Consider the following 26,638-nt stretch of genomic DNA (forward strand, 5'->3'; position numbering starts at 1 on the left):
AGTATTTATTCTTTATTTAAGCAGCAATTAGATAAGTCTCCAAATTCTCAAATCATGAAATTATGCAATCATTTCTAAAACTAAATTACAGAATTTACATTTTCTCCCACTAAATTTAATATCCTTAGTCTTTGCCCACTGTTCAAATCTATGCACAATGAAATTTATATCTAATCATCCAATTATCTGTGCCTTCCAGTTTTTGATATGTAGACTTTTTTAAGGATTTTATTTATTTGAGAGAGGGAGGAAGAAGGTGCATGAGCAGGGGGAGGGGCAGAGGGAGAAGCAGACTCCTGGCTGAGCAGGGAGCCGGATGCCCCAGGCCCTTGGGATCATGACCTGAGTCAAAGGCAGATGCTTAAGTGACTGAGCCACCCAGGCACCCCTCAACATGTAGACATTTAATAATTATGCTTCCTATGTTTTTATTTGAGAACTTAATAAACTGCTGAAGAGAACCTAAGCAAGCAAAGTATCCTGACTTTGGAGACTCAAGTTATAAATTCTCCCGCGTGGGGCGCCTGGGTGGCTCAGTTGGTTAAGCAACTGCCTTCGGCTCAGGTCATGATCCTGGAGTCCCGGGATCAAGTCCCACATCGGGCTCCCTGCTCAGCAGGGAGTCTGCTTCTCCCTCTGACCCTCTTCCCTCTCGTGCTTTCTATCTCTCATTCTCTCTCTCTCTCAAATAAATAAATAAAATCTTTAAAAAAAAAAAAATTCTCCCGTGTTCTTCTTTACTCCCTACCCAGATCAGTTTCGGTGGCTTCAGTGAGAGCACCACATGCCAACTGGAAGATAAAAGGCATCAATATGACCAGCTTTATCAGGCCAGTAAAAATTTAATGGATCCCACGGCTTAACCACTTTCAGAAAGGTGACTAAAGAAGGAAACCAACTAATGGAGATAAACTAGCAAAAGGCTAACTATAAATTAGAAGAGGGATGGTTTAACAAGTATCCTATTCTTCAATACTAAGAAACTATGAGGGTTTGTTGTTGTTGTACTGTTTGTTTTTTCAATTGCAAAAGGAATATATTCTTTAAAAAACATTAAACAATACAAAAAAGACCTTTTTCTTTTTAACAAACCTCATTGCTTCCTTAAGAATACCCTGCTTCCTTAAATTACAGAGAAACCCTTATGATTCATTCAAGAAATTCACCTCTACTGATAACATTTCTACCATCTCCTTCCCTACATAACCATATAAATCCCACACTACCAATCCCAAACTGTATTCTAAACAGTAGCTACCATTCATTGAATGTGTAATACTTTCTAGGTTGCAAACATCATTTAACTTATATGAAAACAAGCCTATAAGGTAGCATTTTACTATCCACATTGTGTAAATGGATATATTCAGTCTCAGAGGGATTAATCACTTTACCCAAGGCCAAATGGCCAATAAGCGACTGGAGTAAAGATCAGAACCCAAAGCTGATAACAAATGTTATGTCTTAATTACTGCCCTGTACTTGAATTCCTCCATCAATAGATCCTGTTCCTACTATTTTCACATAGAATAAGAAAGAATTCACTTTCCATTTATTTCATCCTCCTGTCCATATAGAGTAATAAAAATAAATGCACAATACTTTAAAATATTTCTCAATCTTAGCACTATTGACCTTTTGTGTCAGATAGTTCTTTATTTAGGAGAATGTCCTGTGCATTACAGGAGGTTTAACAGCATTTCTGGCTTCTGCCTAGGAGATGTATGTTGGTAGCACCCCTCAAATCCTAATAACTAAAAATATCTTCAGATTTTGCTGAATGTTCCCTGAGGGCAAAATCAGTCCCAGTTGATAACCAATGCAATACTCTAAAACTTTAGAAACAGAGAAAAAGAATAACTCAAGTTCTGATATATTTGAAGTCATATGTTCTTCTATGAAGATTACAATTATAGAATTTGGCACTTCTAGAAGAATATGTGGCGTTCTACCCAATTAAAATGCTTTTTGGATAGCTAATGTGTTATACAAATAAATATTTAACTAAATTAGATAAAAACATTTCAGGTACAATTCTTTAGTTTAGCTGTCTGTGTCACTCCAATGTTAAATAAAGTAAACCATTTACTGCCCAAAGTGCTACAAAGAGGTTTTTCCTGAAAAAGTAATTCATACCATCTTTAGAAGAGATGCCTTTTTAGAACTTCTAGTGCTCAAAGTGCACCTGGGTGACTCAGTCGGTTAAGCATCTGTCTTTGGCTCAGGCCATGATCTCAGGGTCCTGGGATGGAGCCCCGTGTCGGGCTCCCTGCTCAGTGGGGAACCTGCTTCTCCTTCTCCCTCTGCTTGCCACTCCCCCTGCTCGTGTTCTCATTCTCTCTCTTTCTCTCTCTCAAACAGATAAAAAAAAAAAAATCTTTAAAAAAAATAGCTTGTCTTTATTAAAAAAACAAAATAAAACTTGCAGTGCTCAAGCTACTCTCCGCCCATTTTCTATGATTTCCCTGTGACAAGCATGAACTCATAAGCTATAGAAAATAAATAATGAAGCATAACTTTATGGGAAAAAATATGAAACAGTCTGCCATCCAAGGTTAGAAAATCAGTAATTAAAATCAAAAGTAAAATCTAAGTAACCTGTAAAAATGAAGACAAATATTGCCTCTTGCAAGACTACTTCATTGATGTCCAGTGAAACTCCAGAAAAGACCCTTCCTCTAAGCTATATTTATTTAAATATCTCCTTACAGGAACTTTGTACAGGAAAGTAAATGCTCACTTGGTCTACAAATTAGGTTCATGCCCTTCTTGGATCAAGTTTATACAGCTATGATTTGCAAGTTTTTTTTCCCCCTCATTTCAACATACCTGATGGATGTGACACGCACATCAGTGACTGTGGCTCACTACAGCAATGAATGAGTGGGGAGGTCTTCCTAGAGAGAACATGCCACAGTCAGGGCAGGTTAGAGTTTGTAAAGCCTACTATGTGATCATCACCTTGATAGAGACAAAGAGGCATTGTTATTGCCATCTCAAAGAGCTTCACCTAGGATAAAAAGTTCATTTTGCCATTGAAAGTGCCATCTTATGCTGATAATATTTCCAAGGGCACCCATAATTTGGTGCATCAAAGCTCATGCCTTCCTTTTCCAGCTACATTTCAGACCTATATAGTATGATAAATTCGTCAAGTTTTAATAATTGTATTAAGGACTATGTACAAAATCGTGGACAAAATGTCATATTTCCATACTGGTTCTGTACCAATGAGAACCTAAGGCATTATTAAACTTGCCACAGATCTCTATTGTGTTAAAGGTCTGCTCTGAATAAAGAGAAAGTAGATAAATGCAATTATTTTAAATCCCTAAAACTTGACCAAGTCTCACATACATACATATATATATATATATATATATATATATATATATATAGTGTTACTTCCTCTCCCTTTTCATTATTCTAGCCATACATAAATCAGCAGAAGATACTTAATACAGCAGAAACCTTGACTAGCTTCCTCTGCATCTGAATCAAACAAGAGCAGAAGGTCCAAAGCACTAAAGACACAATATGGACAGAGTTTAGTGTTAACCCAGGTGAAGGTCTTCAAAGTTTTAGCTGACTAAAAATTAGATAGACATCTATAGATTATTTCGCTAAACAAAAAAAAAGCAAATGCAGTCTTAGTGTATATTAAGGATCTTTTTTTTTTAAAGATTTTATTTATTTATTTGAGAGTGAGAGAATGAGAGAGAGAGAACACGAGAGGGAAGAGGGTCAGAGGGAGAAGCAGACTCCCTGCTGAGCAGGGAGCCCGATGTGGGACTCGATCTTATTCTCTAGATGCGTGGTTTGTAAGTACGTATGTTACAGACTCACACATCCTCCTACCCATTCACCCATATTGTGATACAGTTTAGGTGTAGGATTGGTGCTTAGGCAAGTATGTGTTTAAGGTCTAAATTATTTTGATATGAAAAAGGAGACAGCCACACACTGCTTTGTTCAAATTAGACCACATTTAAACTACTGTACCAGGTTCCAAACTTCTCAATTTCAAAAGACTGTGATTTCCAAAAAGAGGAGGTGGGGGGAGAGGGAGAGTAGAAATGCTACAGAAGGGAACTTAGTTCTCTACCACAGTAACCATTAAGCAAAAGCTTAAAGAGGATCACTTGTTAGGAATTTTATAAATTTGGCTTTACCTTTAATTTCCCTCCAACCCAAGAATATAACAGCAGTGATGCTTTCTAGGAAAAGGAACACATACATCAACAAGGAAAAAAAAGATCTCCAAAACTCCACTATGATATATAAAGACAAGTTCAGAAGAACACGGAGAGCAATGAAGTGTTTTTCCAGGTGGGGAACTTCAAGTGGGCAAAGAATAGAAGTCGCACTGCACTTAAGAAAACTTGACCTAGAGTGCGTAGCCTAGTATGTTTTATATATATGTAATATATATTTATGAACACAAAGCATTTATATATTTATCTAAAGACAAATCATTGTAAGCATTTAGAAAAACCCAAGAAAAAATACCAAAGTGGAACTCAACCTAATAATCTTCCAAGGTTAACAGCTCTAGACTGCCTAATTATCACAATTGGCAAAATAATTTTTAACTAGTTATATGACCCGGCATTTGAGGATAAAAAGCTTGACCATGTAGTTTTAAAGCGCACTCTGGGGTTGTGACATAAATCACCCGAGGATCTCAGAGGATCACACAGGAGCTGCAGTCTGTATTGGTCTCTCTCATTGGTAAAAATCAACACCAAGAGACAAAGTTGTCTGCCCTGCAAGATTTAGGACCAACTTAAAAACTAATCTTAGGGGCGCCTGGGTGCTCAGTTGTTAAGCATCTGCCTTCGGCTCAGGTCATGATCCCGGGGTCCTGGGATTGAGCCCCGCATCAGGCTCCCTGCTCCGCGGGAAGCCTGCTTCTCCCTCTCCCACTCCCCGGGCTTGTGTTCCCTCTCTCGCTATGTCTCTCTCTGTCAAATAAATAAATAAAATCTTTAAAAAAATAAAAAAAATAAGAACTAATCTTAAATAGGGTGATCGTCTTTGTACTTATTAAAATGGCCACAGCCTATAATATTTCTGTGTTTGCAGTTATAGACTGGGTACAAGAGGCTTCTGGTTCTTTTTAAAAAGTGTGTACATACTGAACAAGGGAACACAGTGAGCAAATGTAACTCGGATATTAAAACAGCTTTTGTGAATAAATGAAACTGGGCCCCTCCAAACAAACAAGGGCACATGACGCCGCAAAAGTAACCTACATCGAATATGTCCAAATCAGACGAACACACACACCATCTTCCCTTCCTTGTTCTGAATGTAAAAACAAACACACATCAACCTTCTGATGCTTCTTCTCTCCAAGGGCATTACAATATTTCCAGTTTCCCAGGTTCACAAACTAAAGGATCGTTCATGTACTTTGTTAACAACTTCCACCATCAATCACTGACTAATCCTGCCAATCCTTCGTTTTTTCTTAAATCATCTTTTCTTCCCAACCACAACTCTTCTAATAAACCCAACTGTCCCTAACCAGACTCTTAACAATAGCCTCTTACATGTCTCCCAAAAATGTCAGTTTGTCCGTCACCTGATCCACTGCTATCAAAACTATGTTTCATCCATTGGCATCACTCTCTCGTTAAAAAACTTAATGACTTTCAGTGCAGACAAAATAATGTTCCTATTCCTCAGCTTAATCTTAAAACACTCCATTATTCATTCCCCAATCCCCACCCCTCTCTATCTTATCTCTTAAAAATTTCCCACCATCCCACCTCTCCTCCGTCAAGGTTAGGCTATCTGTTCACTATCTTTCAGAACACAACCTCGCTCCACACCTGGCATCCAGTCCCTCAACGTGCTCTGCCCTTTCTCTCCCTCCTTCCCTCCGGACCTCATGTCCACAGGGGAAATACAGCGAAACAGTCCTGCAGTGACGTTCCTGTAATGATACCTTGGGCTTTTTTCTTCTTTTTTAGATACATTCTTTACATTTTACCAAAGTTGACTCCAGTCAGCTTCCTCTTCATATAAACACAAGGTGGAAAATAAATACAAAAGAGAAGTCAGAGAGGAAGGGAAGACAGAAATCCATGTTAAGAAGGTGATGGTATTTGAGCATTAAATTTAGCTCTGACCTTTCTGGAGTGCAACGTTCTCATGACTTTCTGTATTTCAAAGTATGTATCACTTTGCACTGCAATCCTTTGTTAATGCTGTATGTTTAGGATATGCTCAGGGAGGGGTTGCAAGGGTGGTCCACTCTGAACCCTCCACCAACAACCCCACCCTCTCTGGCACGTTCTGGACACTCTTCAAACGTTCCGAAATTAAAAAAACATGAACAGTGTAAGTTTTCCAAGGAAAATTCGCATAAGCCCGGGATCCATAGTTGCAGTCTAGGAGCTAACCAGGCTAAAAGTGACTTTCCCAGTAGGAATGAGCAGCTTCCTTACTTTACCAGTAAGTACTGGTAGTCTGATCTTCCTTACAAGTAAATTCTTCCATATAAATTAATAACCTGACATTCTGATTCATGAGCTATAATTAGTGTGCCTTAGCAATGAATAACCTCTGGTTCTATAGAAAAAGTGCATCTCTGACCTGCAAGCTGAGATCTGGATCCTAGCCAAATGCTAACTTCAGTGCCAAAACCAACACCCCTTCCCCCACCCCTAACACACACACATACACCCGACAGAGAAATGCCTACCAGTCCTGTTGTCACCTTAACTTAGCCATCTCAAATATAATCAGCTAGTGCTAATCTACTTACTCTCTGTGGATAGAACCGTAAAAAGAGGATGGAGTAAAGTTTTTTGCCTTTTTTCTTTTTCTTTTTTCTGTTAAAACACCATCTCTGATTCTATCATATTTATTTCTGCAGATTTTTCTTGGAGGTAGACAGCGGTGTGAGACCACACTGTATTTTTTTTAGGTAGTTATAGAAACTGGTTTAATATACCTAAATTTAGTTTCACATAAATTTACAGTTCTTCAAATGAGAAAGCATAGTAATAATCCAAGACGTGGAAGTAATTTTTAAAATATTACATACACACTTTTCCCCCCTCGTCATTTATTTAAACAAATAATAACAACCAAAAATATACAAAGTGCCTTTGCCTTAGGCAGGAAATGCAAATAACCAACAAAATTCTGACAAGCAAAACTGAAATTAATCATTATACGCAGTGTAACTCAGATGCAGAAAAAGCAAAGTATAAAAATAACATTTCTGCATATGTGATGGATACAATTTTTAAATATTATAAAATAAAAAGGCTTATATTTATAGACTATATACAAACTATTGGGGAAATTATACTGTATATTTAATAAACACTCTGGTACATGGAATTCTTTCAAAGATTTTTTTTTAATGTTACTTTGAAAAACAATCATTATGAAGTTGATTTTTATTTGCAACTGTACTGGCCTGATAATCAGTGAAGTAGGCTCAGGACTCTCCGTATGTATGTTTTACAAAGAATTTTCTCTCCTTAGTAGAACATATTTGTTTTCATGTTCATCTCAACATATCATAGGCAGGGAATTACAATTTTCTTGCCACCTTTTAACCTAAAATAGGCCCAAGAGCCTTTGTAAAAAATGAAGCCCATTTCCAAACATATACACATATTTTAATGCACATGTATATTTTTTCATAAAACTGTACTTCCAGGCCAAGTTACAAAAATTGCGTGTATGTCAATCTAGAGATTCAGGGACCCATTGTGGGGGATCATAGACCAGTTGAATATCCAGTCTTCTAAGAAAACTTCAGTTTCATCTGGGTCAAGAATCAGGAATGCAAAGTTGTACTTCACAATTTTATTAAAGGCCATGTTACCATTCGTAAAAGCACCTGGAACTGTTATTTCCCTGCCTATAAGTCCAACAACTACTAAGCAAGTGGTCCTAAAAATACTCTCTGAACATATGGAGAGGAACAATGTCAAATGACTACATTTCTTTACAAAGTTTTGTTCTTCTGATTATAAAATATGTGTTCAGGCTTAAAAACTTAAAAAAAATACAGAAAATAGAAAAATAAATAAAAATCACCCATGATACCCTCATACAAACAACAATAAACACTTTGACAACCATCTTTTCTGCTATGCATTTTGTTGTTATAGGGGAGAGCATACCCTATCCTCAGTTTTGTTTCCCAGTTTCCCTCTCTACTCATCAAAATATTTTCCCATGTGATTAAAACTCCCCATGTCACATATTCTACAATTCCTATCTTTTGTTGCTGCCAAGCAATATGTAAAATATTTCATAATCAGATATTAATCACAGTGTAGAGTTAGCAAACTCTGAAAAGTTGCAGGGCAATCAAGCTATCATAATTTAAATATTTATATAGCACCTATCACTGAAGTGCTCTATAGGTTGACAAATGGTCTGAGTTAAGATGAAAACAAAATAGAAGTAATTCCTCTATAGGAAGGTGTGGGATGGATTGGCAACATGCCTTTAGATAAGATGCGATTTGTCAGACTATTCAAAGACTAATAAGAAGAGAAAGACTTGAATTTTCTTTGAACAGTCTAATGTCTTTGCTATGTTAGAGGTTGAGATGTTAAAGCATCTACAAATACATCTGTTTAGGAGGGAGAGCATGAGAATGACACTTTATTAAAAATTTATTTATTGGGGCACCTGGGTGGCTCAGTCATTAAGCGTCTGCCTTCGGCTCAGGTCATGATCCCAGAGTCCGGGGATCGAGCCCCGCATTGGGCTCCCTGGTCCGCAAGAAGCCTGCGTCTCCCTCTCCCGCTCCCCCTGCTTGTGTTCCCGCTCTCGCTGTCAAATAAATAAATAAAATCTTTAAAAAAATTTATTTATTTGACAGAGAGAGAGAGAGAGACAGCGAGAGCGGGAACACAAGCAGGGGGAGCAGCAGAGGGAGATGCAGGCTTACTGCCGAGCAGGGAGCCCGATGCGGGGCTCGATCCCAGGACCCTGGGATCATGACCTGAGCTGAAGGTAGACACTTAACCAACTGAGCCACCCAGGCGCCCCTAAAAATTTATTTTTAAAATAAAAAGACATTGATATAAGAATAAAATTTCAAAACCAACCTTTATCATACCAAATGTTATGATACCCTAAACCAACTAATAACTTTCGAAGAGATTAAGATACTTGACTGGAATTTGTTTCAATGTAAGGAGATATGATAGCTTTCCTGAAGGTTGGATTTATAACTTGTACATCCTCTGAAAAGCAAGGACAGAAGGTAAACTGGGAAAGAAAAAAAATCAAACCAATCAGATTTCTTTTTAAAGAAATGAAGATAGATGATAGATAGATTCCCTCAATATTAGGCTGCTGAATACAAGAGAAAACATTAAAGGAACACTCTTCCTACCCTCAAAGAGAAGTTCAGCCAGTCAATACCAATCTTGGTGGTACTGCCTTCAATATCTATTTCCCACTAACACTACCTTTTGGTCTAATTCCCAATCCTACCTGGATTATTGCAATAGACTTCTCCTTTCTTCCATCCTAAAACCTATTCACACTCAACACAGAAAGCCTGGGAGAGCCTATTCATCATAGACCTGATTACATCCTTCCTCTACTGAAAGCCTTTCAATGGCTTCCCAGTCTGCTTGAACCAACAGCTTTGTAAGGACTCCCATGGCCTACTGATCCACTGGCCCTCTCCCATCACCTCTCTGACATCTGCTCCTCCATCATAGAAGCGAAAACCAGAGAATGTTCAATGACCAAGCTGGGGGGTGGGGGAAAGATGACTACCAACAGGAAGAATTTCTGAATTGAAGCCAATGATGGTACAGTAAGATGATGTGGGACGCTTGCTCCTACCAAGGTCAAACCAAAATAACCACCTCAGACTAGACTGAAAGATCATTCAATATGTGGGAAAATCTGGAAGAAAAGTGGTCTGAGTACAGAGGTCTATAGTAGAGTCCTGTGGGAGCTAGTAAAAAGAGCATCTAGAGGATTTTTTTTACGTGATAAAGTAAACAATCAAACAAACCCTTCCACCGAGGGCCATTGCTGAGCCCGGACTGTCCTAACTACTTTGCAGAGATTATAAGCAGGAAGTCCCTGTTAAGAATAATGGTACCACTGGTAAATTACAAGAAGAAAGGAAGGGTATGACTGGAGTTCTACCATGAAAAAATGAAGCAAAAAATTCTGAGAAATCTGTTTTTCAAAACAAAATACAGGTTATTACAGCAGCTGGTGGACAACACAAATCTCTGATGGGATTATATGACACATGATCCCAAATTTGACACTCAACAGCATCATCAGCCATTTTTGCAACATGCCCCAAGACTCCAATTTTCCTAAATATCTCCCTTCATCCTTCTTCACTCATTTCATTTTCTTCGGAAGCACCTGTCACCATCTTTGTCAGATTTTTCTCTTTCCGCTGTTAATATGTCTGGCTCCCCAGGCTCTTCACTTGTCAGTAGCTGTGATCATGATATAAGCAACTCTAATATTTTAATTAACTTCCAGAAAACATGCATGTTTTGCAAGACTTACAAGTCTGTTTTTTTTAATCAAATGTAAATTTGATACTTCCCGATACAAGCCCACAACCTTCAGTGACATGGTCCTAATGGGTGGGTAGGAACAGATCTTGTTCGGTTGGGAGGAATATTTGACAAGAACCGATGTCCATTATTTCCACTAATTTTATCTTCATACCTTAAAAAGTAGGCTGTATTATTCCCATCGTAGGATAAAGTTCAGAAAGTTGAAGAAACTTGTACACACGACAAAGCCTTGGCTTGTCTCGGCGCATATACTCTTTCTACTTAACATTTGTATAGCAACTGAGTTTGGTTTAAGCTTTATAACAGCCTTATGAAATAGGTAGAAAAATTGTTATTCCTATCTTACAGAAGAAGAAATTGATATGCAGAGTGGTCAAATAATTCCTCTGAAGTACCCTCAATGGAGAAATCAAAATGAACAATTTTACGAATGTCATAGGTTCATAAACTATAATCAGTGTGTATGTATAGATAAAGAAGGTTTTCCCACAACACTAAACCAATCACTTTTTAACTATTTGTGTAATCAGACTGCAAAAGTCAGGACTTTGTTTAGTTTTAGGAGACAGAAGTTTGTAGTCCCATGTCTCTCCACTGAGGTAGCTAGAGTGCACCTAAAAACCTTAGATTTCTGGACCCCACTCTACACATAACTAAGTCAGAGTATCTGACCATGGGACCCAGGAATTTTCATTTTAATAGGCTTCTCAGCTAGTTTTTATTCACACTAAATTTGGGAACTACAGCATGCAGCTAGATTTAGAACGTACCAGATGATGTATAGTTTAAGTAGAGGAGGTCAGGCCATCTCCTCACAGATTTTTAAAGCATCTGAAGGAAGCCTATTAATCTATTCATCAGAAACATGGACTGTTAGAATTCGTAAAACAGTCTGATTAACATGGCATTATAATTATATGAGATTAATTAACACCAGAGAAAAAGAAGCTAAGAATCTAGGCTTCTTGAGATACCTAGAAGATAACAAATAGTCAATGTGAAATAAAGAGAGGCCTGGATGTTCAATAAGATACATTTACTTGCTGACCTTTTTAATCAATCTGATCACGTAAGAGGTAAAAATTCACACAAGATTGCCCTAAGGGTACATTTATAAGTCACAGAGATAAAGGCACTAAAGAAGTAAAGAAGAGATGTTTCAGAAAGTAATAATGTCAGGAAAGTTCTTGACTAGCATTAGGATTTCTGAAAAATAATCTAAGTGCTTTTGGTCTAAAGACAGATCCCAAGCTAATTCATGGCTAGACTTCCTGCCCAGTGTCCAGGAGTGACTCTCTCAGGGTCTTCTCCTCTTTCCAAGTCACGAGAAGTTCTAGATTTTCAGTACACCAACGTTATGTCCCCAAAAGACCACACAGTATCTTTTTTTTAACTGAGGAATTATTGTTTTGATGTTGATCTAGCCTTTCTGCTCAAGCAAATGCTAGCCTTAATTTCTTCCACTCATTTACGGCAGGCAGTTTCCATTTCTGAATGCCACTTTATTTTTTAGATAACTTACTTAATCAGTGTTCATTTATATCTGTACCCGACATTCCCAACACCAAATTCTCACACTTTTCATTTAGGACTACTTAATTCCTTACAGAAGTTCCACTGAAAACATTTAAAATCTCTAGTTGTCATTCTCTAAAGGGGTTAAGAAGAGCAGATCCAATTATTAAAGTAAAAAAAAAAGAGAGAAACAGACAAAATGAGGCTATTGCCTTCAAAACTGTGCTATAATTTAGGCCCTGTTTATCTGGCAAAAACAATTCCAATTATAGCAAAACAAATCATTAAGAGTAAAAACAGACATTCTTCAAGATGGTACAGACACACAGCTAGCTTCCTGTCCCCAAATGAAAATACAGCTAAAAGGTTTTGCTTCTAAATTTATTAATGTCAAATTTAAAATGGCTTGCTAAATTTTAAAAAGAAACTGCCAAATGTTTTACAAAGTGATTGTATTATTTTACATTAAGAACAATAGCATGTAGGAGTTCTAGTTCCTCTACATCCTGCCAATATTTGGATGGTCACCCTTCTTAATTTTACACATCCCAATACATGCTTAATGTTATCTCGTGAGGCTCTAATCTGTACTTCCCAAATGACTAGTGATGTCCATAATGTTTTCATGTGCCTATTTGGCAAAGATTTCTTCTTTGGTAAAGTATACATTCCAATATTTGCCCATTTTAAAAATTGGCTGTTTGGTTTCTTATTATTGAGTTTTTAAGAATTTTTTATATATTCTGGACACAAGTCCCTTATTAAATATATGTTATGCAAATATTTTCTCCCTGACTTTATGCTATTGGTGCTATACATTTCACTATTACATACGTTATAAACCTTAGATTATATATTATTTTTGCTTAAACAGTGAATTATCTTTTAAAGAGTTATTATTTATAAAAAATAAATATAAAAATGTTAGTTAAAAACAAAAAAATGGCTTGTTTACAAAAATATATTTTGATTATTTTGAAATATGGGTTAATTTATAACTAAATTCTTAGTTCGTCATTTATTTTTTCAAATGGAAATGTTCAGGTTTTTAAAAAATAATATATTCAAAGAAATCTCAAACTGATAGTCTTCAGTAACAGCAACTTTTCTAAAAAAAAAAAATCAACCTGAGAGACCACTGGACATCCACAGAGTAAAAGTAACTTGTCTCTATAAAATATAGTTGGAAATAACTTTTTTCCCCCTAAACCCTGTACTCCTAGTTTATCTAAAGGCATGATAATCTGCTTCTGATTTCCGTGAAAGGCTTTGACAATATCTCTATATTAAGCATTAAAACTACAGCAACAAAATATTCTTATTTGTCTTAAAGACCTTCTATTTTAGCAAGTCAAGTTCTATTAAAAACTAGAAAGACCAAAACAATTGACTGGATAAACTAAAACTTATCATTTCAATAAAACCCTGCAAACTGCGGATTTTTCAGTTCATCTGGACTCCAAAATTATGCTACCAACCTTCTAGAGTCTTTAGCACAATTGGACCAGCACTGCAGTTGGGTGATATTTTAAATAAGCTAATTTCATAAAGCGATTTCTGGAAGCAACGGGCTCGAAACAGATTTCGTAATGGAGCACAATTAAAAGACAAAATAGAGATCGATTTACTTTACGTTAGACATTTCAGGATATACAGCTATTCGATAAGAACCTCTAACATAAATACAGACGACTAGTATAAAAAGGAGGCAGAAGAAGAACACCAGCCAACACTTTGTGCAGAAAGTGACAGAACAAATAAAGTCAATGTTGATTCTTTCTCAGTTACTTTGTAGGGTGAACATGAAAGAGACTTCAATTGTTATTTTTCTAAAAAATGCACCTAATTTCAAAGCTCATTTTAAAATTTACACTATAATGATCTTGGTGGTAGCTTTGGTTATTTTCAGTTAGGAATGAGCTAAAAATAAGTATCTGGGACTCATGATGAAAGTGGGATTTCCTCCCAGTAAGTACGCAGGCAAATTCAGCCCCCTATCTGACACATGCAAGAGAATATTTTTTAAAGGAATAAAAATACATATACATTAAAAAAAAAATCTAAGTTTGCAGACTAGCTGATGAACTCTTTCTTTTCTTCTTTCCGTAAAAATTCACTTAAATCGGATTAATCACCAACTCAATCTCAGGAGATTAGGGAGATAACTATTTCAGATTAAAAGTCACTTATTTCTTTCCCATCCGTTTCACCTGCCAGCCAGCACCCACAATGAGCAAGACACTGGGCCAGAATTTTCGAAAGGGAATATTTATGGCTGAGAAGAGCAGGCTAAAAAGTTTGATTCTTTTATAATGAGAACTGTTGTGATCAGAATCTGACTTTAATTCCTGAGCCTAGAAAGCACATTTTGAAGGTAGCCTCAGCAACTCCACAGGTTCTTGCTTTCCAAACTTCCCGAGAGGCTGTTTGCGGGGTCAGGACCCCAAAATACGAACTACCAAACAAGGGGATGCTTTATATCACAATGCCCCCTGAGGAGCATGTCCTACGTGGACCTATTAACTTGATCGTATGAAACAATTAGTTTGAAAATAAGAACTATTTCTTTTATTTGCATTCAGTCTAGTCTAAAAATGTCCTACGAAAGCTGACTCCATATGAGTTGCCACAAAATGAAGCATCTCCCCCACCAAATAATATTTCTAATGACTTCAAACTTCCATTAGGTTGATTTAAGTGGATTATACCTGGAGAGGGGGAAACATTTGCCACAGACATAGCATAAATATTCAGTTATTTAAACTTATTTCAGAAGATGGAAAATTTTTATTAAAATCCTATTAAATCAAAACCACAAGCTTCTTGCACAAAATTATTTCTGACAAGGTACTGTGGGGCGTGGGGGATAGAAAGGCATTCCGTAAATTTTAAACACACTCTGAGGGGAGAAGAATCTGCTAGGTTAAAAACACGGGAAATAAAAGGCATTTCTTTGAAAAATTATACATATACATATACAAACACACATATACATGTTGTCAGAAAAGAGGACTGGCAAAAAAAATTGACAAGACCAATTTCTACATTAATTTAAAGCAATTTCAAAATTAGCCAGGGCAATGACTAGTTACATTCAAATACAAATTCTTTCAAGTAACAGTTATGATTATTATGGCATTTATTCTCCAGCTAGCTACTTCAAGAAGTCTAAATTTAGCCAACTTCACCAGGAGTGAGCCTGAGTCCACATTATTTCATTTTAGCTAAATGTGCTTCTTTGTATATCATGATTCTACTGTCTTCTGTTCTTTTTAGATTTCCTAAGTGATATGTGAAAAACCTATGTATCTCACTATTTTTATTCTGGAATGCAAAGATAAATAATGGGCTTTGCATTAAAGATGGGGAATTTATAAATCAAGTCACCACAAACATCACACACAGATATAAACCATTATACGCGAAATAAACGCATCCTCTAAAAAAAAAAAAACATTGTATACATTTATGTATATATAAAGGAACCTGACTTGTAGAAAAAGTAATTTTCTCATTAATTCTCAATGTAATATTGGAACACTGCCTAGAGTTAATGAATTTATGGAGTTTGAGGAGAAGAGAGAGAAGAAAGGTGACATTCAAAAATCACTGTCTTTCTCAAAATCTGTACCTTTTTCTGAGTTCACCCTGCAGTTTGAAATCACACAGAGCTCCAAAGCCATTTCTAGTCTCGAAATTCCATACTACCAAAACCCCCAACCCTTCTATACACAAGATGGAACTATTTCATTTCATTTTGTATATCCATTAAAGTTTTGTTTACATAAGCGGTGACGAGAAATCATCAGCACTTGACAGACACTGTTACACTTTTCATCCATTAAAACTCCCAGCAGGTCTGTCACTTGAGTTTCCTAAGTTACCAAGATAACCACCTGCACTATAAACATAAACACTTTCATTTCTAAAGAGACATTAGATAACCCAATTATACACTAATCACCATGAACGTGACTAATCACATGTTCACACCGCACACATAAGCAATCCCTGTTACCAAACTCTGAAAGGCAAAATCATAATTAACTGGCAATCTTGATACTGTGTTATAAATCAGGTTAACATAAAAGTTCCTTATTCAAGCAGTCTGTGAAACCACCCCTCCAATTAAAATAATATTTTTAAATATGTGCAATAATGTGAAATGAAGAAAAGGGGGAAAACAGACTTGCCAACTATTAGAGTAGTAGTTAGTGGCACGAAAAAGAGTTACCAAGGTCACATATAAATTTGAACAATTGTATGTCAAGTGTCATCATGAAATCTACATGGGTTTGCCATTTTAACTGAAGAGGCGGCATTAATATTCAAGTATTTTATCTCTTTAAAAATTATAGCTGCGCTGTCCAAAGACATAGCCTTTGGTCACATGTGTCAGTTGGGTACTTGAAATGTGGCTACATCAAACTGAGATAGGCTGTGAGGGTAAAACATAACACCAGATACTTCAATTTATAACAAAAAAACAATACAAAATACCTTGATTTTTTTATATTGACTTTATGTTGTTATGCCATCATGGATTACTTTAAACATTACTATCGTGGATTTCACCTGTTTCTTTTTACTTTTCTGTGTGGCTACTAGAAAATGGAAAATTAAGTATGTGGCTCATGTTAAATTTCTATTGGACGGCGCTTATCTATAATGTTTACAGAACTGTTTTCATCAAAGCCACTGGGTGACACTGTTTCTCCACTAAATTGATACAACCAAAGCAATTTCCTGGCAGAGGAAAAAGTCTCACATACACAGGCTCCCACACATGTGCACGCGTGTATACACACACACCAATAAACATAATGTGCTCTTTATAACTATTCACAGGATGAAACTTTCTTAGGATGAAAAAAACATGAGTACATTTAAGTAACTTTATTACTAACTCAGGATGGAAGAATGTGAATGCATTTAACTAATTTTATTACTATCTTAGCAGGACCAGCTAGACTTAAAAATCTTTAATGGTCATTCTGATTCCTCAATAATAAATGACAGCTCTAATCAAATCAAACAGGTAGAAGTTGTTTAGTTTCTGAATTTCCCCAACTAGCTTCCCACCTTATAAATGGTAATGTTCTTCATGACCTCCTCTAATATTACCTCCTACTTACTTATATTTTAATGGATTCCTGAGGAAACCATGCAAAATAACTTAGGTGAACAAAAACCATCAGCTGTTTTTGATAACAAAGAAATGTTTTACTGATGTGCAGATTACTTTCTGCCTTGAATTTTGAAACCCTGAACATCTTGAAATAGATTTATTAAAAAACTAAAATGAAAAAATCAATAGTCAAGCCACCAAAGTATGCTCTTCTTTGATGAGATAAAAACTCCACCACGTTAGACTTTGCAATGCAATTGATATTCATTCATGGGACAAAGTCCTAAATGATATATTCCAGAGGCTGCCTGGTACTATTTGATAACCAGAAAATTCACTGTAAGGGCTCAGAAGAGTTTTGTGTTATCTGTCCATTCAACGGGTTTTATTCAGTCTTCTAATTCTGAATGAGAATTTAGAGTTAGCTCCATGTGCAAAACCACAAAAGATATCCAGGCTTAAAATCACCAGCCTGACTCCCTTCCTACTCTCTTTCCCCAGCAGCATATTCAGGTCCAAGAGAAAAATGGATAAAAGCCAACATTTTGCCTCAGACTGGCTACATACATTTAGCTGAGTCTCTCTCAGTTTCCTTCTCTCCAAAATCAGACTAATTTTAGTCTCTTAACTACAGCCTGCACAGACTTGAGCATTCTGAGATCTCACTGCTACAAATTACTTGAAGCCATAAACTACCTCAGGATGTGAAAACAAACCATCCTTGTACTATATTGAAGTATAACTTCCTAACTCCTGCAATATTTTTACCTATATTTCAGAAGTACTATAAAGGTATACCCACCTTAATTTCCATTTCAAATAAAAAATTCTCTGTCGCCAAAATGTAAAGCTGCTCAGAATCTAAAAACATTTTAACCAGTATGTGTTGAGGAAGTTATTAAAATCTATGAAACTATAGATTTTTACCCCAGAAAAATGAACAGACGAAGAGATGAATGTTCTGGATCTAGATTTAAAACCTACTCTAAGATCTTACACGAATTCCTTCAACTATTATCTAAGAGGTCATTTAAGCTATTTTACTGATTTCCCCTTTCCTTATGTTGACCTCTCAATACCCTAACTAGCTCTAAGCTCTGGAGAGTTGAGGACTGTATCCTATCTGTTTATAACGTGTATGATTTTTAGCATAAGGCCTAATGCATAGATAAAATGTGTTTGATATGACATTTGATAGTTTCACTGACCAAAGACCCTTATGGATAACATTAGCTAAGGGTAGCTAGCATCTTCTTTTAAGACAGTAGTATACTTTTATGGTGAACACATATGGCCAACTAATATTTTTGACAATCATTATCCAACAGATCTTTCTCTGAACTACAATTTATACACATCTTCAAGATATTTTTCTTCCAGAGATCAAAGCTATGTATTTTATGTTGACGACAGCACAAATATATTCTCAGATCCAAGTTAAGACAACTCCCTAGGAGCATTGGGGGGCATTTTAAAACTCCCTTTTAAAGAATACTGCCAAGAGTAAAAGTATATATAAGTAATTACTAAAAGGATTTAAATTCCCATGTAAAGGAAATAATGTTCATTTGAATAGTAACAGAGCACATCTTTAGGTATAAGAATATGGACATGTCTGAACCTTCTGAGGTTCATTCTGAATTACTTCATAGAGCTTCATTAAAAACATGAACGTATAAAGTAAACATAAGTTGTCAATCTCATGTATCTTGAGGGTTTTTTAGAAGATACAATTATAAATATCACACAGAAGAGAAAGAAGGGGAGGAAGACTCTGTTGGGATAGGACACAGAAGGCCAACTAAATAAACAATTCACCACAAACATGTAGGGTTATGTATAATTTCAAGAAGCTAAAGACACTTGCCCTAAAAGGCACTGCATCTGCATGTCAAAATCTCTTAGGATACCACATGATACAACAGTTGCATTGATTACCTTCATACATCCATGAGATTACATCTCACAACAACAATATTTCCTGAAAAATACAACTCCTGCCCTAAATCCAAGATAAACTCATTCTTTCGATAGATTATGTAACACAAGCTTTCGCTGAAGTCTACATAGACTCCATTGGTATGTTCCTGGCACCAACCCTATTAACTGAAATCTTAAAATATACAGAAATATTTCTAACTTTGAGGTTCATAAACATCCCACTTCAATCCTATTTAAATGAGAAGTGAAATTAAATTTGGTAAAGCCTTTATTCAACCAGAGTCCTGCAAAGATTATTCTCAGAGTTTTATTTCCTAATAGAATACAACAAATTCACACAAATGTCACTGAAGATACAATGAATGCTTTTTCATGCCAGTGTCACTCACCCTAGCCTGCCTGCACCCCCTGCCCAGGCTTTTCAAAATGTATTTCATACACAGAGTCACTGTTCTGGTTGTTTATTTAATTAACATGACAGCCCAGCATACACAGCATTTCTTTCAGTTCTACAGTTTTAACTTTTTACACTTTAGACTCAATACAGAAAGAGTAAAATTACTGTTTGACTCCTTCCAACCTCTGTAAATTTATATAGATTCACTGACTATTTCTGTCAGTTAAGACAGTTTTTCAGTATGCTTTAAATATCTGTATATACAAAGTAAAAATCACAATTTTGTCCCCAGACACACAAAAAATTATTTTCCCTTACCTGTCCCAAAGGATAAGAATTTTTTTTAGTGTTTTCAGGAGTTGACATTAATTAATTTTAATTCTGTCAGCAAGTCATATATAGTCAATATCATTCTTTGTATCACCCTGAGTTATATTACTGAAATGTGACTGAATTAAAAACCTGTGATTGTTTTTGAAATTTATTCCATTTGAGAAATACAGTAGGTTATAATGAAATGTATTTAGGAATTTAAAGGACAATAGATTCTTTACTTTCAAAAGAAATACTTCTGTATTTTAGATCCATAGTACAAACGTAAGTTATACTTATTCAGATAGAAGACGTAACAAGGCCTATCATGTGTCTACCATTAAAAGGCATTTCTATTTCTCATATTTTTGTTTTGTTGTTATTTGCTTTTTCATTTGAAAATATCTTTCTTACATCAATGATGAACAACTCGATTCTATGGATAACCAACCATCAGACTCCATTACATTCCTACAAAAATCTATGGTTGCTAATGATGTTTAATTAAGAGCTTTAGGGAAATATTTATGGAAAACATTTTGACTTTTAGTTACACAATACGAAGTATATAGCTGCATGTTTCTGACAGATAATGTACCCATCACAAAGAATTTTGTCATTAAGTAGGACAAACACATTAATGGAGAAAGACCTATACCTTGTGTTTACTTCATGCAAAACCATAGGCAAAACTACTAAATTCTTAACATGTATCTAAAGTAAAATGGCACTGGTTTGGAATCTTTCAAAGATGAATGTGCAAGGTGGCTCACAGTAATTAGTGAGGAATGACTAGCCAATTGCTCTTTGATGTACAAAGAGCATGGGGCCATCCCTTCAAATATGATATCCAAATGGTAAAAACTGCATAATTAAAATTTTGAGTTAAAAAATAACATATTTACTAGTCACACAAAATATCTAATAATTCAAGAAATTCTAAGTATCTCTGTATAGTCCAGTGTTTAGATGGTACAGTGATAACTTGAGAGAGACATACCTACTCTAGGATGTGAACATCTACTTAGGAAAGATACATACACCTTAATGGACATGTCCGCCAACCAAAAAAAGTACAGTTTGACACACTGATCTACAAAATCAGCCTGAGTCTTGAGAATATTGGACTGGTACTACTCAACTAAAAGCCATACAGATGTTACAAATTTTTCTTTCCTAAGAGTAAAGATATGTTCACTTCTGTTCACAGACAGACCCAGTGTCAGATGAATTCTGGGACTGAAGACTAGACCTATTTCTTTTTTCTTTGCTGAAAGCCATCCTTATCGTCCACACTGCAAAACTCATTCCATACGCAATATCCAATCTAGAGACTTCACTATGATTTAAGAAGGAAGGCAAAACGGGAGGCAAATATCTCTGTCAGTTGCTTTCCCTTATGAGAATTTTATCACCTATTCTCCTTGACCTTTTTAGAATCGAGTCATTGAAGAGCGGTAGTTCATAAGTGGCCACTATCGTTCACACAGAGAAGAAAAGGCTGAAATTCTCTCACCTTTAAACCTCACAATGAGCAAGGTCCATAAATTCTTAAGAGGCCTCTGCCAGACTTTCTGTGCTTTAAGTCCTTCCACCACTATTTTAAAATTCACTTGTTGCCTGAGTATTGTCTTGAATTGAAAGTAGACATTCTTTCATAAAAGAACTCCCAATCAGGTAGCATGCAGGGCAGGGTTACATACGTGTTCTATAAGTATTTTGATTCTTGACTTCATAAAGTATACAGATACTTTACAGATACTTTACAGGAGTGTACACTTTGCACTCTTACCCAGAAGTCTGTTTCCTTATGATAAACCAGATAAGATATTTACTATATAGCTCCTCAACTTTTCACACAGTTAGGTTAACGTATGAGATATTGCCCTATCTTATAAGAGACTAGTCCGTGTTAGTTCCCACCCCCCAACACAATTATACTCAGCAACAACTTTAATGGGCCATATATAAAAACCGGTCTTAAGTAACACACACACACACACACACACACACACACACACACACACACACTAACCAGTGCCCTCATTAAAACTTCAAGGATCTAAATTTCCACTAAATGTAACTTTGTTTTTCCATCAACCATAAGAGATACAGACTCTCACTTTAGAACATTCTTCATAAACCCAGCCTTTAAAAAAAAAATAGTGACCAAAGAAAATCACCAAAATAGATTACAAATGTGCATTTTCAACAGCATTAATCAGCAAAACATTTAAAAATGCAATGCTCGGTTACTTTCTTATAAATCTGCAGATTATCTGAATTCTCCATTTATCGATCCAAACCAGAGAAAACCAATAAATATCTGCAGATTAATTAACACCGCTGGTTAACTCACCTACCCACTTTATCTTAAATCCACCTTTAAGTCCTTAACTTCTAAAAGTTACATGGAATTTCAGAAATTTAGGAGGCTAAATGATATTAATTTGAAGTTATTTATGATTAAATCACAGATTTGCCTTACAAATTATGGTTCAACTTTGCAGTGATATCACACTCCCTTTTAAGTTAAAGAAAAGTGTTCTAAACATAATTAAACCAGCAGTGTTTTCATTTAAAAAGACATTCTCTCCTGAAACTTTGAAAAGAAAGTAAACTGTTTTCCCCCTTATGGGTTTACCCTTCAATAAATAGCTTTATTCTGGTGATTTCCAAATTTCTACCAAAACTAAGTATCAGTCAGTGGCCTGTTTTTAACGTCACTCTGAGAGTAAGCTTATACCCAAGAAATATTTGCTTTATCTAAACAAAAAGCTAAATAAGTACATTAGTTTTAAAATAAACACAGAGGCTATGATGCTGTCATTCTGCTAAATAATGTCAAACAACTACATTCCGTGTAATCAACTCCATTTCAAAAACAAACTAACCACCACACCATATGGTGACTGCCATGGCTTAGAAATATCTAAATGATTCTCCACAGAATAACCTAAAAAAAAAAAGAAAGAAAAAAGCTTACTATATCTTAGGACACTCTCCCACTCACTAAAGTCCTAACAGGGCCACAGATAGGTATAAATTTAAATGGGAAAAGTGTAAATTTCCACTTGCTGAACATAATCAGCTCTCTACAACCCCCACCCACCCCCAAGTGTCATATCTGTTTGGAGTAGAGAAGCAAACACTTAAGTACACCTTTTCAGAAACAATTTGTATTTAAAAATTGGGATTTGTTCTTTTATGTCCTTTATAACAACTATATTCCATGGCCTTAAAACGCTTATTGCTAATAAGGAGATTCATCCCCAAAATTCATTAAACTTTTTTCTAGGACAACTTCACTCATAATTCTAGATTCCTCCTCTTCTTCCTTTCTGAGAGATTTATACCACCAGCAATCTTGGAATTATTCTCTTGAATTAACATTTCCTGTATAATCTGTATAAATCCATTTGAATTTCTAAACATCCACTTAAGTATGTACTCAAGAGAAATGTTTGGGTTTTTTTTTTTTTTAGTTGACAGCAACAGCGCAGTTCAAGACTTTGACAAATTCCGCAGTTCAGACATATTGTTCCCCAAATAGAAGTTTATCATCAGGATACAAAACACATTTGCATGTAATAAGGTATGTCCCCAAAAACAAACTGGGCACCACCAGATGCAGCCTCTTCAAGGAAAACTTACTGCAAAACCAGAACCTCACCTTCAAGCATTCCTTGCTTTTACTTCAGAATCTATAAACTGACTTCCATAGAGTTGACTTGGCACTTCAGAAGAAACTTTATAAAAAGTATTAAAGAAACCTAGTAAAATCCACGTGTTGAAACATCACCCAGTGCTAAAAAGCTAAACTGGAGGATTTCTGCTAAAGGAGAAAACTAGGAGTGCACCTAAGGGTATGGAAGTTGTATGCCAGGTGTAGCAGATCTAAGAAGTTGGCCCAGGTGTGGAAGACCCTGCAAATGCCATCTAGTTTTGTTCCTTGTTATTGTCTCTGTTGTTCAGGTTATAAAATACTGTGCGAGACGGGGAAAATAACTCCCTAGTTTCCTACTGAGTCTGAAGTTACACCACTTTTCTAGACTATCTTTCCTTTAGTTCCCAGCACTCGGATTCCCTCCACTTTGTGGCGAATCCCCAGCGTTTCAAGTCTTCCCGAGAGGCGAGTGAGAGGAGCTCGCCAGTGCTTACCTGTTCCCTCGGTATGCAGGGCAGGGAGGTCCTCCGATGGGACTTGCTGCTGCAGCCGGACATCTCCGCGGACACCACGGAGCTGGACCGCCTCCTCCTCTTAAATACTGGGATATCTTCCTTGGTCCCAGCAATTTGCTGGGACCCGAAGTGCTCCCTCGGAGCCGCCCCCGCGGACTGCGGCAAGATTTGCTCCACGTACCTGGCCAGGAGGAGCCCCAGCACGCCCGCCAAGTACGCCAGGTAAGGTCTCCAGGCGACCTTGAACCTCTCTAAGGAAATGAGGGACACGGTCCTGACCGCGCTAGTCAAGGCGATCATGAGGACGCCCAGCCTCAGCCTCAGCACCAGCCATGTCGCGGCGGCCAAGCAGCTGAGCACCACCCCCGCGGCCGGGAGCGAGAGTAAGTGATCCTCCCCAACGCCCAGCCCAATCTGGACGAGCGCTTCCCCCCCGCAGCAGGCGGCTAGCAGTGCGACGGCCAGAGGCAAGCGCACCCCGGCGCGCAGGAGGTACAAGCCCATCCAGAAGAAGGCACACAGAAGACTGAAGAGCAGCGCCGAGGGCTGCAGCCAGGGGCTGAGCGGCGCGCCGCCCCCAGGAGCACCTCCCCGAAGCCCCGGGAAGACGCCCCCTTCTGCTCCCGGGGCCGCTTCCTCCTCCTCCGCCGCCGCCGCCACCTCCTTACTCTGCTCCAGGTCGCGGCCGATCTCCCCGCGCACCAGCCTCACCAGCAGGGCCAGCAGAAAGGACAGGGAGCCGGCGCACAGCGCTGAGGAAAGTTTCCGGGAGCGCCGGAGCGGCTGCAGCACCAGGTCTCCCCAACGGCCGTGGCTGCCGGAGTCCCGCGACCGTGCGGGGCCGGCGCCAGCGGGACATTCCGGGCCCGCCGCGGGGGCTGGATACACCCCACCGTGGCCGGGCTTGTCCCCGACTCGCGCGGCCTCGCGGGGCACTGCCATTGTGTGCCCTCCTCACGGAATCCCCAAGGTCCCCCGGACGCCCCCACCCCGATACATGCACGCACGCACTCTGTCCCTAATCCCACCCTCGGAATCCCTCCTTCTCCCCAGGCCCCCCAAGCCACCGCAAGTTTCAGCTTTCCAATAACTCCTGGAGAATCCTGGATGCTCCAAAGAGACGCCTTCAAGTTAAAAGCTAGCACAGGCAGAAACGATCAGACTTCCTCCTTTTCGCTCTTTGAAAAACTCTTAAAAATTGTGCTCCACCCCCACCCCCCTATTTCTATCCTCCGGGGTCTCTTCCTACTTCAGGATTTTAGAGATTGCCCCACGCGTCCGGCGCACGGGGGCTGCAGAAGCTGGAGGAGCCGGGGGCGCAGGGCGAGCTCGGGGCCATCTCGGGCGCCGCTCGGCGCAGCGTTGCTGCGCGCCGGGCCCGCGGCAGACGGAGGTACCCCTTCTCTTCCTTCCTGCAGCTCTTTCTCTATCACTCTTTCTTTCTCCTCGGCAGATCCTCCCCGGCACGGCCCCAGGAAGCAAACCGCCATTCCCCCGGGCAGAAAGCAAAGCCTCCCCTGCGTCTGTCGGTCCAGCTCATGGCAAAGGGTGGAGGAAAGAAAATGGAAATGGGGCTGAGAAATAACCAAGAAGTTGCTAAGTCCCGTCGGAAAGAGAGACAGCCCGAGAGGCTAGCGGCAGCCGCAAGAAGGGAGGGAGAGCGAGCGAGCTGGAGAGGAAGGGAGGGTGAGAGGAAGGGAGGGTGAGAAGGGAGGATGAGAATTACTTTTTTTCCCCTTCTTTTTGGTGCGATGTAGGTGGTGATTTGCAGTTTTGCAAAAGGGAAACGAGTGGGGACGACTGGTTAAAACTGTATAAAGAAGCAGGCAACTGGAGTGACCAGCAATTCCGCTTGCTTGCTTGCTTTAAGGCAACTCCCTAGGAAAGCTTTCCCAGCCAAGCTCCCGCCTCCTCCTCCAGAGGAGGCGCTGCTCTCAGCTCTTTGCTCCATTCGCCGGAGCGGGTCCCGCACTTCCAGCTCGCTGGAGAAAGGGTTGCTGAGGCCGGTCCTCCGCCCAGCTTACCGAAGCCGGGGTCGCGGGGGCCTGTGGCTGACCCTCAGGCTTAGTTCCCTAGGACGCTAAGAAAAAAAGATTGTCCTTGACTACATGGCAGGCAGTGGAAACCGACATACTTCCTTCTGTCATTAAAAATGACAGGCACATCTACTGTCAGTGATTCAAAGGTGCTTCTTAGTTCTCAAGTCATTTACAACAAGCAAACCAATTTCAGGTGGCACTGAAATGCTTCAGCCGCTCCTCCTGGAAGGTCTGTTTGAAACAGAGAACCCAAGCCTTTCCTATTGTTCCAAATGATGGAAAATCTCAGCAAGTTACCAAGATCCTAATAGCATTATTAAATAGGGCTGGGGGGAGCATTCCTGTTTTACAAATAGTTACTTAAAAAGTCCAGGGTCTGAGAGTATTAGGCAGCAGCTGTTGATGCTGGACGGTAAATACATTAAGTGACCATAGAAGGTTTACCAAATTAAGCCTAAATAGTCAATCAGAAAGGAATTAAAAGAAATCTCAAGGGGGAGGTGAGGCTAGGTAGGTTAACACCAGGAAAGCATTGAGAAGACGTGTCTGGTTGTGAAAAATTGTGTCTACCATA

At 38.2% G+C, this 26,638-nt stretch overlaps 1 protein-coding gene across 1 annotated transcript in view; it reads right to left on the reverse strand.

Moving 5' to 3' along the window:
* The window catches only part of PDE3A (phosphodiesterase 3A), a 316,118-nt gene extending 291,041 nt beyond the window's left edge, over positions 1-25,077 (reverse strand). The window contains exon 1 of the mRNA XM_025879891.2: positions 24,005-25,077. Coding sequence (XP_025735676.2) covers positions 24,005-24,967 — 963 coding nt within the window. The 5' untranslated portion in view covers positions 24,968-25,077. The remainder of the gene's footprint in view (positions 1-24,004) is intronic.
* Positions 25,078-26,638: the final 1,561 nt, after the last annotated feature.

The sequence above is a fragment of the Callorhinus ursinus genome, unplaced genomic scaffold (assembly GCF_003265705.2).
Source record: "Callorhinus ursinus isolate GAN/ISIS: 27379988/994484 unplaced genomic scaffold, GSC_fseal_2.0 scaffold27, whole genome shotgun sequence".
NCBI classification, from domain to species: Eukaryota; Metazoa; Chordata; class Mammalia; order Carnivora; family Otariidae; genus Callorhinus; species Callorhinus ursinus.